General features: G+C 44.1%; 2 protein-coding genes across 3 annotated transcripts in view; one reads left to right on the forward strand and one right to left on the reverse strand.

Moving 5' to 3' along the window:
* MLF1 (myeloid leukemia factor 1) overlaps positions 1-6,677 on the reverse strand; it is a 131,431-nt gene extending 124,754 nt beyond the window's left edge. Inside the window, exon 1 of one of the 2 annotated variants that reach the window (XM_029616120.1) lies at positions 6,458-6,677. The gene's annotated coding sequence lies outside the window, so the exon portion shown is untranslated. The remainder of the gene's footprint in view (positions 1-6,457) is intronic. The other variant, XM_029616121.1, reaches the window with a different exon arrangement.
* A 4,011-nt stretch (positions 6,678-10,688) lies between these two features.
* On the forward strand, positions 10,689-14,200 carry LOC115099591. Its single transcript, XM_029617326.1, has one exon. It carries the CDS (start codon positions 10,689-10,691, stop codon positions 14,175-14,177), a length of 3,489 nt encoding a protein of 1,162 aa, XP_029473186.1. The 3' UTR covers positions 14,178-14,200.
* Positions 14,201-14,418: the final 218 nt, after the last annotated feature.

Genomic DNA, 14,418 nt, shown 5'->3' on the forward strand with positions numbered 1-14,418 from the left:
TAAATATTGGTGTTACATTGGTCACCCTCCAGTCTTCAGGTACAATGGATGATTTTAATGATAGGTTACACATTTTAACTAATAGATTAGAAATTTCATTTTTTAGTTCCTTCAGAACTCTAGGATGCATACCATCCGGTCCAGGTGATTTGCTACTCTATAGTTGGTCAATCTGGCCTACTCCATCTTCCAGGTTCACAGTGATTTGGTTCAGTGTATCTGACTCATCACCCTTGAAAATCATCTCCGGAACTGGTATCTCCCAAAAATCCTCATTAGTAAACACAGAAGCAAAGAATTCATTTAGTCTTTCTGCAATGGCCTTATCTTTCCTAAGAGCCCCTTTAACTCCTTGGTCATCTAACAGTCCAAACAACTCCCTCACAGGTTTCTTGCTTCGGATATATTTTTAAAAGTTTTTATTTTGAGTTTTTGCCTCTACGGCCAACTTCATTTCAAATCCTCCCTTGGCCTGTCTTATCAATGTTTTACACTTAATTCGACAATGCTTCGCTTTTTCCTATTTTCTTCAGATGGATCCTTCTTCCAATTTTTGAAAGATTTTTTTTGCCTAAAATAGCCTCTTTCAGCTCACCTTTTAACCATGCCAGTAATCGTTTTGCCTTCCTTCCACCTTTCTTAATGTATGGAATGCATCTGGACTCTGCGTCTAAGATTGTATTTTTAAACAATGTTCATGCCTGTTGAACACTTTTAACCTTTGCAGCTGCACCTTTCAGTTTTTTTGCTAACTATTTTCCTCATTTTATCAAAGTTTCCCTTTTGAAAACTTAGTGTTAGAGCTGTAGATTTACTTATTGTCCCCCTTCCAGTTATTAGTTTAAATTTCATCATGTTATGATCACTGTTGCCAAGTGGCCCCACCACTGTTACCTCTCTCACCAAATCCTGCATTCCACTAAAAATTAAATCTAAAATAGCTCCCTCTCTCATTGGTTCCTGAACCAATTGCTCCATGAAGCAATCGTTTATTACATCCAGGAACTTTATGTCTCTAGCAAGTCCTGATGTTACATTTACCCAATCAATATTGGGGTAATTGAAATCTAAACAAACAAAGCAAAGGCTGCACTACAGAATAATCAAAAACACAAAGTGCAGGACATAGAACTTTTAGTCCTGATCAAGAGTAAGTTCCAATCAGTTCATGAAGAAATAAATTCAAATAAATTTTTATTGCGGCAACTCCACTGCATCAGTTCAATAAAGCAATGTGTGCTTTATTGAACTGATGCAGTGGAGTTGCCGCAATAAAAATTTATTTGAATTTATTTCTTCATGAACTGATTGGAACTTACTCTTGATCAGGACTAAAAGTTCTATGTCCTGCACTTTGTGTTTTTGGTAATTGAAATCTCCCATTATTATTGCATTGCCAAATTGGTTAGTTTCCCTGATTTCTCTTTGCATTTCATCATCTGTCTGACCATTTTTTTCCAGGTGGACAGTAGTATTCTCCTATCACTATACTCTTACCCAACACATATGGGATTTCTACCCATACAGATTCTACTGTGCATTTAGTCTCTTGTATGATCTTTATCCTGTTGGACTCTTTAACCTCCTGGACATAAAGTGCCACACCCCCACCAAGTTGATCCTCCCTGTCATTGCAATATAATTTGTAGCCTGATATTGCACTGCCCCATTGGTTATCCTCCCTTCACCAAGTCTCTGTGATGCCAATTATGTCAATCTCATCATTTACTGCTATACACTCTAACTCTCCTATCTTACTTCTTAGACTTACTTTTAGCAACTTTACAGGTTGTAATGTCAGCAAACAGCCAAACAGTAGAATCTTGAGTCAGTAAAACTTTAAATAAAAAAGATCTTTTCTGAAATGATGTAGCAGCAATGAATAGCAACACAGCTTCCTACTGCGTAAGGTTCACACAGGATATGAAGCTGAATGAAAAACCTGAATTGCTTCATTTGATTTGTCCTGCCCACCTACTACACGTTATCGTCATTCATGCAATGTCTATTCCAAAAATGGGTTATTTAAAGAAATTAATAATTGATTTTGGTGCAGTTTTCAAGCATTCCATTAAAATTAAAAAAAAACAAAAAATTTCTTTTATGATGTTCGTGAAGAGATTGTATTTGAATGCAGCATTCCAATTCCTGTTATACAAGATGATTTAGCCTAGTTTTGGCTGCACAGTTGGCTAAATTTTAAATCCTCTGCGCATGGGGAAAACGGGGGTTACGTGTGTGGCCGGGCCTTGCGCGTGCTGCGCACATCTTCAAAGGGACCCAGCCACACACGTAACTCCTGTTAAGCTCAGAAATGCCAGGCCCAAGAAAAGGGGAGGGAGAGGCGGAGCTGGAGGCAGCCGGTACAGCAGCCATTTGCTGTGCTGAGGGATCCCGGTGTGCGCAGCTTACACCAGCTCAGGAGCTGGCGTAAGTTCAGAAATAAAGAAAATAGGAAAAGGTAGACCCTGAAAAGGGGGCGGGGAAGAGAGAGTAGGTAGGGGGCTAGGAAAGTTCCCTCGCAGACCGCTCCTTAATTGGAGCGGACTGGGAGGGAACTGGGGGAGGCCCGATCTCGTCACCGCATGTAAACTAGCCAAATCTACCCCATCTGTCCCTTCGCATAGCCCTGGTCAAATCTATCCTCCTGGATAATGGTTACGAGAATTCAGTCCATTGTGCCTTCAGGCTCCACTGTAAGTGACGCATGTGCAGACGGGTGCACAGGCCTACATATACTGATGCTACCATGTGACCCAGTAGAGTTTGAATCTGGTGCGCCAAGGGACGCGCACAGTCTTTCAGTTATAAGGCTAGACTTTGAAGGGTTCGGGCCCTGTCTGCTGGTAAGAACACTTTCCCCATGACAGCATTTATCTTGGCCCCAATGAACTGAAGAGTTTGCGTTGGCTAAAGGCTGGATTTCTTGTAATTAATGACGAATCTCAGTCCCTCCAGGCAACAAATCATTTCTTCCAGGTGCAATTGGAGAATGGCTAGTTGTGCTGCAACCAGGAGCAAATCGTCCAGGTAAGGGATTAGTTGGATTCCTTTCCATCTCAAGTGGGCCACCGCTATCGCTAAACACTTCATGAAGATCCACAATGTGTACGACAGCCCAAAGGACAGCACCTTGTATTGATAACAGCACGTACTGACTTGAAAGCATAGGGAGCACCATGAAGAACGGTGCATTGGGATGTGGGAGTAAGCATCCTTGAGATCCAGCGAACACATTCAATTGTAGGGTTGTAAGAATGGTAGGATTGGCTTGAGGGACGTCATTTTGAACTTCTCCTTCTGGATAAACTTGTTGAGGACTTGAAGGTCCAAGATTTGTCAGAGACAGATTTCTTTAGAATAAGGAAGCACTGGGAATAAAACCTCTTGTTCCGTTGGTGCAGAGGCACCCGTTGAACTGCCCATTGCTGGAGGAGACTGTTTATTTCCTCTTGGAGCAGATATCTGTGTGTGTGGGCCAGATAGGAAGGGACATGGTGTGGAAGAGTGGGGCTTGCTCTGAAGTTCAGCTTGCATCCCTCGCGGACGTTGCTTAACATCCAACGATGCAAGTTGATCGCTTTCCAAGAGATGTAGAAAAGCAATATCCTGCCTCCCACTAGTGGTGGTAGAGGTGGCCTGGTTACCTTCAAAAACCCTGTTGAGGTTTGGGTTTGTTGTTCTACGGTTGCCGCTGTTGGCCTTGACCTAACTTTGGTCGTGGTTGTTGCGGCTGTTGTCTGCTTTGCTGGAAGGTCGGCGGGCGGTAAGGCGGATATGGTCTGAAAGGGCGCCTTTGGTAATAGCCCTTCCTGTAGCTTTGGTAGTACCTTCTGGCCGAGAGTTGTTGGTGATGCCAGGGACAACACCACCACATTTTGCTCTTTCAACTGGGAGACTGTCTCCCGTAGCTTGTTCCCGAATAAGTTGTTACCTTTACACAGGAGAGCAGCCAATTTCTCATGTATATCCTCCTGGTTGGCACTGGCCCTTAACTAGGCCATTCTTATGACTGCTATCACCCCCACGGACCTATGGGCTGAGGACTAGAAAGCCTCGTATATGCCACAAACCCTCTTCCAGGTCAAAGAATGGCTGAGGAAGAGCTGTTTAGTTGAGGTGGTCGAGAAGTGGGGTTTGAGGGACTGCAAACACTCAAAGGTATTGGGTAATGTAAAACTGATGCTGTTGAATCCTTGCAATATGTGACCGATGATTAAATCAGTCCTTGTGCCTTAAAGGCTTCACCTATAAGCCATCACACAAAGAGACACCATATGATGATCACCTTATACTTTCATTAAGAGATGTGATAAGAGCCTTACTTTCTAGCAGAATATTTATTTTAGTGTTGAATCCTTGCATTTAGCATACCCTCTTGGAAGGCCCTCTTCCCAAAGTCATCCAAATACCAGTTGAGGTATTTGAGTGAAGGCGAGACTTCTTTGAGTGCTTATCTCAGGCATAAGCAGTGGATTTCTGTAACTCCAACTTAATAATGGTTTATGGACTTTTCCTCCAAGGAACTTGTCCAAACCTTTTTAAAAAGCAGCCACACTAATAGCTTTCACTATATCCGCTGACAATGAATTCCAGAGCTTAATTATACAGTGAGTAAAAAAATATTTTCTCTTATTAATTTTAAATGTATTACCTAGTAACTTCATTTTGTGTGCCCTAGTCTTTGTAGTTTCTGAAAAAGTAAACAAGTCACTAACATTAACTTGTTCTATTCCACTCATTTTGTAAATCTCAGTCATATTTGCCCTCAGCCATCTTTTCTTCAAGCTGAAGAGTCCTAACCTCTTTAGCTTTTCCTCATTGGATAATCGATCCATCCCCTTTATCATTTTGGTCACCCTTCTTTTTACCTTTTCTAATTTTGTTATATCTTTTTTGAGATGTGGTGATCAATACTATACACAATACTCAAGATGAGGTCGCCCCATGGAGTGATGTAGACACATTATGATATTCTCTGTTTTATTCTCCATTCCTTTCCTGATAATTCCTAGCTTTCTATTTGCTTTTTTGGCTGCTGCTGCTCACTGAGCAGAAGATTTCAACATATTATGAACGATGAAGCCTAGATCCTTTTCCTGAATACATTAAATTTCATTTGTATGCCCAGCCTCCCAATTTTGCAAGATCCTCTTGCAATTTCTCACAATCTTCTTGTGATTTAAAAACTTTGAATAATTTTGTGTCATTGGCAAATCTGATCACCTCACTCGATGTTCCCATTTCTAGGTTGTTTATAAATATATTAAAAAGCAGTTCTTCATAAGAGGCGGACTGGGGGGCGGGGGCCAAACGGGACAGCGCCATTTTGCACTATTCCAGGGAAGTGCATGCTAGCCGTGGGCCAGCGCACGAAACTTACTTCAGCTGCTGAGGAGAAGTAAGTAATATAAAAAAAAAATTGATTAGTTAGGATTGGTTTAGGGGTCGGGGAGAAGAGGGGAAAAGGTAGGAAGGGTAGTTAGGGGGATAGGGAAGTTCCCTTCCAGTTCTCTCCTTAATTGTAGTGGACTGGGAGGGAACTGGGAATGGCTGGATCGCATCACCGCACTTTTATTTTTAAATTCCCCCCTTGCACACGCGAGACGCCACCCACCCGCACATGCTGATATAAAAATCAGGCTTGCATGTGCGTGCAGGAATCATATTTTATAACATGCACGCGGTGACTTGAACATGTTATAAAATCGCAGCGCACACATGGATGCAAGCATGCGTCTTTAAAAATCTACCTTTATATCAACTGGCTCACTTCTAATCACGTTTATTTACATCCTTAAAAAATGTAGCAAATTTGGCTAAATTCATATTGGATTTGTCCTATATAATTTTGTTTTTTTATGATAGTTTCTACCATTTTGCCTGGTCTGTAGTTTCCGGATCACCCTTTGGTCCCTTTTCAGAAACTGGCATTGCATTCAGGGCCAGCAGGAGCATTAGGCAGACGTCTAAGGTGCCAGAAATGGGCATGGCGCCATAGTCGGACGTGAGGGCGGCATTTTTTAAAGCAGTGAACGAGACTGGAGAGTCATGGAATGGAGGAAAGTTCGCGGTGTGCGATCTACGGGATTCAACTTGGTGCAGAAAGGGAGAGAGAGAGAGATCATGTGAAGCCGTTACGTCATCGACGCCTAAAGCACCTGCAGACCCTTGCACCAGCACTGGTTATATTTTTAATGATTTCAAACATGATCATTTCTTGTAAAAGCCTCAGTAACATTAGCAGAGTGCCAATCGCTTCGAAACCACAACAGTCTATTGCGACAATTTTAACATAGCGGTGGCAGCTGCTAAAACGTCTGACACATCTCCAAACTAAAAACATACATCACAAGAAGGCTGACCTAAGGGAAATCTGTGGGATACAGACACCACGGGGCAGGGGCAGGAGCAGGGGCCTCCCTCTATTCCCACGCACGCTTCTCCGATCACTTACGAAAAGAAAGGGTCATTTTCAAATTCTCGCTGCAAGCTGCCGAACATGGTCAAGGGCTCGCTCTCTCGCCTTGAGAAATGCAAAACGTCGCAGCCTAGAGTTCTGCCTATCCTCAGCCGACAGCCAGCCGCAACTCACGATCTGAAAGCTGGCACCGGAACCTCAAACAACACAGGAGGGAAGGCGACTCCTCCCCCGCACGTAACCCTCATCAGCGGCTCTGATTGGTTGCTCAGACTTGGAAAACGGGGGAGCTGGAATTTGCTCAAGCTTCCCGGACCGCTAGCTTGCGGTTGCTATGGCGACCGAAGTAAACATAATAATGCCAAGGTTTGCATTTGAAACCTGAACCTCGTCCGGGTTTGGCTGAAGTTATGGTTACTGCTTCTGTATATATCTATACGTGTGCATAATACACACACGTATAGATAAATGCATCTTTTCAGAAAGTTATACACAGAACTTAAAATGTTATTTCTACATGGAACCTATGCGATATGAATTAGATCAAATATTTCACTTTGCATACACAGTTATGAACAAGCAGACCGGTGTAAAAAGAAGATGTTAAGTAAAAAGGTAATGAAAACTGCATAGTGTACATGACTTTACCCACAACAGGAGCTGGCAGAGCCCTGTTTAGAGTGTGCATCCCTGGTTTTAAGAAGAAAACATAATTCAAGAGAAGACTGCATATACATAAGGCTCCTTAAATTTAATAAACTGGAGGTGACCTACAATATGGAAAAGAATAACAAATGAGAGCTGGGCAAAAGAACATGGTCATAACCGTGGTGATCACAACATGGGATGTATAGGAATTGTTGCATTAACAGTTTCGTTAGCTATTCTCCATCTACCAAAATCCCCTCAGTTCGTTTCTCAGCCTCACACATCCATATTCTAAGTCACTCCAGGTTCAGAGACACCCACAGAAAATGCTACAAGGGAGGGGAGAGCGATGACAGGAAACAATAACAAAAAAAAAAACCAGGGATGTATTAAAACAAAATCATATTAATAGATACAAAAACATGCATTACAATGCAGGGGAGTGGGCAAATGACCACATTCCACTTTGGTGAGCATGTCCCTGGTAAACTGACACTCCCGATGTCAGACTAGCACAGAAATCTTCGTTGTGTTTCAAGCAGGGACCAGTTTGACAAGAAAAACTTCAATGTGAGTGCGAGGATCATTGCCAATGTGACTGAAGGAGTTCAATTTTATGGACTATCGCTGTACGAGAAGACCTGAAGAACTAAGTCTAACCATGCTGCAGTGAAACGCACAGCCATCTTGATTTACTAACATTTGCAACGCAAACGGAACCTAACACGTAATGACGTACTTACGCACTAACGTTTAGTGAACGTGACTCCATTTTGGATTCATATTTTGTATTGTATTAATACGAACGCCGTCGCAAATGTCTAACCCGTCAATTAAATGACGAAACAATAGTCTAATCATAAGCTACACCTACTAGAGGACCACGCTAGCTAATGCTTGTTCAGCAGTTTGTAAAATGTTTGTTCAGCAAAACCAGAACGCATGTGTGAAAGATAAGAGTTGTAAAGTGCATAAAAGTTTGCTCCTAAGGGGGCGTGGCATGCAGTTGTACTGAGCCTTTGTCTTAGCTGCATCTTGCTAGCAATAAAAGTCTATCTTTACGGATCAGTTGTCTGGACCTCCTTACTGATTAAAAACAGACGGTTACATTTGGCGAGCTTCAGCCAGGAGGTGCCGGGGACGCTATTTTAGCCCCCCAGCTGGTCCGGTGGTTTGGTGGCGGAGCGATCCCCCAGACTTACTTGGTGAGTGGCCACCGCTGAGTTCAGCGATCAGGTTTCTGAGGGGACCGTTCCACAAGAAACTTCTTGAGACCTCTGGGCTGGTGATTCGGAAAGAAGGCTTTCTTCGCGATCGAGAGAACGTTTCAGGCAAGTATACTTTTATCTGCACGGGAATAAGAAACAGGGGAACCTGAATTAGAAACCAGATACAGCTAAATTACCAGCCGATCTTGAAATGGATCGAGGGGGCGTTGATCAAACCCCACAGCGTGGTTAGTAGGAGCTCCCCCTCCGAAGACCTCGTTACTGAAAACCTGAATTGGAATTTCGGAAATTTTTGAATTTTGGGAATCAGAAAGAAATCTTGGGAATAGGTTTCTTGTTGTGTGAAAGAGAGTGAATGGCCTCGCAGTTCTAGACCGGGCGACCGCGTTCTAGTCGGGGCAAGTGTGACCCTTTTGTGTCTGGCAGATACGGACCCCTTACCTATCTGCTATCCCTTCCCCTCTTTGTCTGTACCTCTATCCTAAATGGGTGGGGGAGGGTCGACCCCGTTAAAAGTCATGACGGAGCACTTTAGCGAAGTGTTTGATAAACATACCTGTACTAAACCTGGTATGATCCAACGCTGTGCCTATCGGTGGCCGAGCTTGTGCGTCAACTGGCCCCCGAAAGGAACTTTCGATTTTGTCACGGCCTCTAGAGTCCGAATAATAGTCACAAAAGAGGATCAGCCAGGTTTTCCTGAAGATGTCCCATATATTAATGCCTGGATTGAAGTTATTCTCAATCCCCCGTCCTGGGCACAAAAGTTAGTAGAGGGAGCTGCCCTCATCATGGTGGCGCAGATGAAGAAGGCGGGCCACCGGAAGTCACCAAACCGGAAAAGAAAGGAGAAGTCGGCCATATTGGACGCAGACGGCATGACGTCACCGGAGGCGGCCATATTGGTAGTCCAGAAGAATGAAGAAACTACAGAAAAAAAAATTAAACCACTGCCGGCAGCGGAGACCATATTAATTGACGAACCAGAAGTTCCAGCACCGCCGCCTTACATCCCACTTTACCCACCGCTGCTTAATCTGCCACCGATTCCTTCTTATGAACAAGCGGACCCCTTGCCTAGTACTTCACAGGAAACTAAAAGAGAGTTAGAATCAGTAAGAGCAGAGGACGAACCGGAACCTCCTGTCTCAGCCCATACTCGTCAGAGAACACAAGCGGCTGCCAGTCTCCAACTCCCAATCAGAGAAACTGCAACTGTCGTACCTGCGGTCCCTAGTGAGGAAAATGCTTTCCAAACTACACAGACTATTAGACTATATACCTATGTCCCTTTTTCATCAAGCGATCTCTTTAACTGGAAACAGCTCGGCCCTTCCTACGCTGAAAAACCAGATCAAATGATTGATTTTTTAAACGGAATTTTCTCCTCACATAATCCCAACTGGGCTGACATCCGCCATCTGGCTTCTTTCCTGTTCACCACTGAGCAGCGAAGACAAATACAACAAAACATGGACGAAGCAGCCAGAAGTGGAGCCGGGTCAGACGGTGATCCTGATGCCGCTGCAAGGGAACTTGCTCCGACAACAGACCCTCACTGGGACTACCAAACTCCCAGTGGACGAGACCGCATCGCGGCTTATCAGAGAGCCTTCCTAGAAGCCTTAAGGAAGGGAAAAAGAAAAATTATGAACATGACTAAAATCCAGGATATAGTACAAAAGAAAGACGAAACTCCGGGAGACTTCCTCGAACGACTAATGGATGCGTATCGGAAATACAGCCCTTTTGATCCAGAAGATCAAAAGAACCACCCTATAATAGTCATGAGTTTCGTAGGACAGTCATGCCCCGATATACGCCGAAAACTCCAGAAAACAGAGGGATTTGAAGCAATGAACATCAGCCAGCTCAAAATTATGGCAGACAAAGTCTATGGAAATAGAGAGCTGGAAGATGAGAAAAAGGAGAAAAAAGAAAGTAGCAGAAGGATGAGAGAAAGTGTTAATCTGTTAGCGGCAGCAATGGAAGAAACTAATTTCGGAGAGCAAGCCAGAAAGTATCGAGGATACCCTGGGCAGAGAGGAAGATGGCAGAGAGGAAGATCAGGAAGAGGCGGATCCTTCAGAGGAGGAAGAGCGCCTGTAGGGGTCAATCAATGTGCGTATTGTAAACAAGAAGGACATTGGAAGGCTGAGTGCCCTGAGAAACCACGGGAGGACGAAGGAGGGAACAGGTCAAAACCCTCAAAATCTAAAGAAAATGAATGGCAAATGGCGTTGGACGAATTGTCAGACGAGTCTAGTGACGATATCGGGCGAAACTCATGACTAAACAAGGAAGCCCTGCCCTCCGACCCGTTGGTGGAAATAAAGGTTGGGGCTAAAACCTTCAGAGGATTACTAGATTCTGGAGCACAACGATCTGTGATGACTACTGCAATCGCTATTCCCACAGCACAAAGCATCTCCATTGTAGGGGCCTCCGGGAAACCACTGGCAGCCCCTATTCTTCAGAATAGACAGGTTCGAGTGGGAGGACAACTAGTATCCCACCGATTCCTCTATGTCCCTGGATGTCCAGTTCCACTAATTGGTAGAGATCTCCTTTGCAAATTAAGGGCCACTTTACAGTTTGAATCAAATGGTGAAATCAAAGCTTCCTTTGCAGACAATCCTGTTTCCCTTATTTGCCCTCTCCAAGAGGAATGGAGACTACATCTTCCCATAGTTGAACGAACCATCAAGCACCGATATGAGGAAGATACCCCTCTCAATGCAAAACGAAGGTACCTGATGGATAGCGTACCTTCAGTATGGTCTGAAAATAATCCAGGAGGACTAGCAACTGAGGCTGACCCAGTCTGGATAGAACTGAAAGAGAAGGCACAAGTCATTAACCAAGCCCAATATCCTATTCCCTACGTAGCCAGACAGGGAATACAAGTACATCTTCAAAGACTATTTGACTTGGGCATCCTGCGACAAGTCCGGTCTGCCTGGAACACTCCCTTGCTACCAGTAAAGAAACCTGGTACTAACGACTATCGACCTGTACAAGACCTACGAAAAGTAAATAGCCAAGTAGCGGACTTGGTGGCCCTGGTACCCAACCCTTACTCCATTCTAGCTCAAGTCAATCCCAAATCAAAGTGGTACAGTGTAATCGATCTCAAAGATGCTTTTTTCTCCGTTCCGGTAGCAGAAGAATGTCAGAAGATCTTTGCCTTCACATGGGAAAATGCACACACTGGAATAAAACAACAGTACACCTGGACTCGGTTGCCTCAAGGATTCAAGCATTCTCCCACGCTCTTCGGGGAACAGCTGGCAAAAGATTTGAAAACTTACCAGAAAAAACATGGGCCAGTAATCCAGTATGTTGATGACTTACTGTTGTTCAGAGACACATATCTTGACTGTGCAAAAGCTACCCTTCACCTGTTACAGACATTGTATTCAAAAGGGTACCGGGCAAGCAAAAAGAAAGCCCAAATCTGTGAATTAGAAGTAGAGTATTTAGGTTTCCGAATCCGTGAAGGCACTCGATGCCTTGGAATCTCTCGTACAAATTCAATAAGACATCAGCCTACACCAACCTGCAAAAAGGAACTGCGAGCATTTCTGGGAGCCACCGGATACTGCCGGCTTTGGATTGCTAACTATGCAGTTATTGCCCAACCCCTATACGACAAGCTATGGGGTAAAGAAGCAGAATCTCAACCCTTCCAGTGGGAAGGACATGAACTAGTACACTTACAACAACTAAAAGAAGCCCTGATCTCACCCCCTGCTCTGGGGCTACCTGACGTAACTAAACCATTTCATCTGTTTGTAGATGAGAAAAAAGGAATGGCCATTGGGGTCCTGACTCAAACCTTCGGATCATGGGAGAGACCCGTTGCCTATCTGTCAAAAGGAATGGACAATGTTGCCAAAGGATGGCCGGGTTGTCTTCGAAGCATCGCGGCTGCATGCATATTGATTCCAGAAGCAGTCAAGTTGACATTTGGACAAACTCTGCAAGTAACAACTCCTCATACCATTCAGGGACTGCTCGAAACACATGGACCAAAGTGGATGACCAACTCACGTCTTGTAAAGTATCAAGCCTTACTATGTGAAACTCCTGAAATTCAAATACAAGACAGTAAAAACTTAAACCCAGCCACTCTAATGCCAGCACCTGAACCAGTAAGCCATGATTGTGAAGAAGTCATGGCTACAGTACACTCCAGTCGACCTGACTTAAGAGATCAGCCTTGGCAAGGCGCATGGACTTTATTTACAGATGGAAGTAGTCAGGTAAAGGATGGAGTACGAGTGGCTGGCTATGCAGTAGTAACTGAAGATGATATCATTGAAGCTGGACCCTTGCCTTCAGGAACGTCTGCACAAAAAGCTGAATTAATTGCCCTTACTCGAGCTCTTCAGTTGGCAGAAGGAAAAACTGTAAATATTTATACAGACTCTAAATATGCCTTCTTAACCATCCAAGTCCACGGAGCATTGTACAAGGAACGAGGGTTTCTCAATGCCGAAGGAAAACAATTGGCAAATGCGCCAGAGATCCATGAACTGTTAAAGTCCGTATGGCTACCACACAAAGTGGCCGTAATGCATTGCAAAGCACACACCGGAAAATCTGATCCTATCGCTCGGGGAAACCAGAAAGCTGATTCTGCCGCCAAGGCAGGAGCCCAAGACCATTATCAAACAAAAATGACCATATGCCCCCTCTTGCAGTTTCCAACTGAAGTACCCACCTACTCAGCCGAAGAAAACGACTGGGCAAAAGCTGAAAATTTCCATCAAAAGAATGGGTGGTGGATCATCTCAGACGGACGGATATGGATACCTGATACTATTGCGTGGACAATAGTAAGAGAAGCACACTGTCATACACACCTGGGACGTGATTCATTGGCAAAACTACTGGCAAAAACATACTATATAAACCGAATCACACAATTGACTAAACATGCAATTAATCAATGTGTTACATGTGCAAGAAATAATCCTCGCAATGGACCTGGTCCTGCACCGGGACATGTTCTCCGGGGAACTATACCATTTCAAGTCTGTCAAATTGATTTCACCCACATGACCCCTGCACTAGGTTACAAAGCCATGCTGGTAGCAGTATGCACCTACACCGGATGGATTGAAGCTGTGCCTACGCGAACAGAAACTGCAAAGGAAGTCGTTTCCCTCTTATTGAACCAAATCTTACCACGATATGGATTACCGCGACAGATCAATTCAGACAACGGCCCAGCTTTTACCAGCGAGGCAACTCAACACCTCACCAAAATTTTGGGCCTCAAATGGCATCTCCATTGCACATGGAGACCTCAAAGTAGTGGGACTGTTGAACGAGCTAACAGAACTTTGAAAAGTCAATTAGCCAAGCTCTGTCAAGAAACAAGAACCAAATGGCCCAAAATGCTACCATTGGCATTGTTTAACATCAGATGTACTCCACGACAATCAGGACTAACCCCTTATGAAATGATGTACGCAAGGCCGCCACCGTTGCCCTCTTTCCCCGAATCCTTACAAGTCCAAGGGGAAATGTCACTCAGCAACCAAATGAAAGGACTCTACAATACTGTGGAAGCAATTCGCAAATATACCTGTGAGACAGAGCCACTAATCTTAATCAATCCTATCCATAAATTCCAGGTGAACGACTCTGTGTGGATCAAGGAATGGGACGAATCAGACTTCCTTAAACCTCGATGGAAGGGACCATTCACTGTGCTGTTAACCACACCTACCGCTCTCAAAGTATCCGGTTGTCCCACATGGATCCACTGGACCCGAGTCAAACCAGCCACCGAAACTTGGCAGGTCTCCAAGACTGGTGACAGCACCCTGCGCTTTACTAGAAATACAGCAAAGGTCAACCTACTATAGAAACTAATGCAGTCACAAAAATACTAATAACCTGTTTGTTTCTTCCTTCTCTCGCAGGCATCAAAAGCATATGATCTCAATACTTTGGAAGTGGGTTATCAGTACCCTCCTGGTAACCGCTCTAACTATCATATGCCCTTCCAGCAGCGATTGGAAATGGTTCATCAGCATCCTCTATATCATCATTTCTGCTCAACTATGGCTCATCTTTGCCATAATCCGAGAATCCTATGGCTACTAA

Source organism: Rhinatrema bivittatum, chromosome 9 (assembly GCF_901001135.1).
Source record: "Rhinatrema bivittatum chromosome 9, aRhiBiv1.1, whole genome shotgun sequence".
In the NCBI taxonomy this organism is placed as follows: domain Eukaryota; kingdom Metazoa; phylum Chordata; class Amphibia; order Gymnophiona; family Rhinatrematidae; genus Rhinatrema; species Rhinatrema bivittatum.

Bases quoted from the DNA above. Each gene is read 5' to 3' on its own strand.
- LOC115099591 (XM_029617326.1), top strand. From the start codon at position 10,689: ATGACTACTGCAATCGCTATTCCCACAGCACAAAGCATCTCCATTGTA.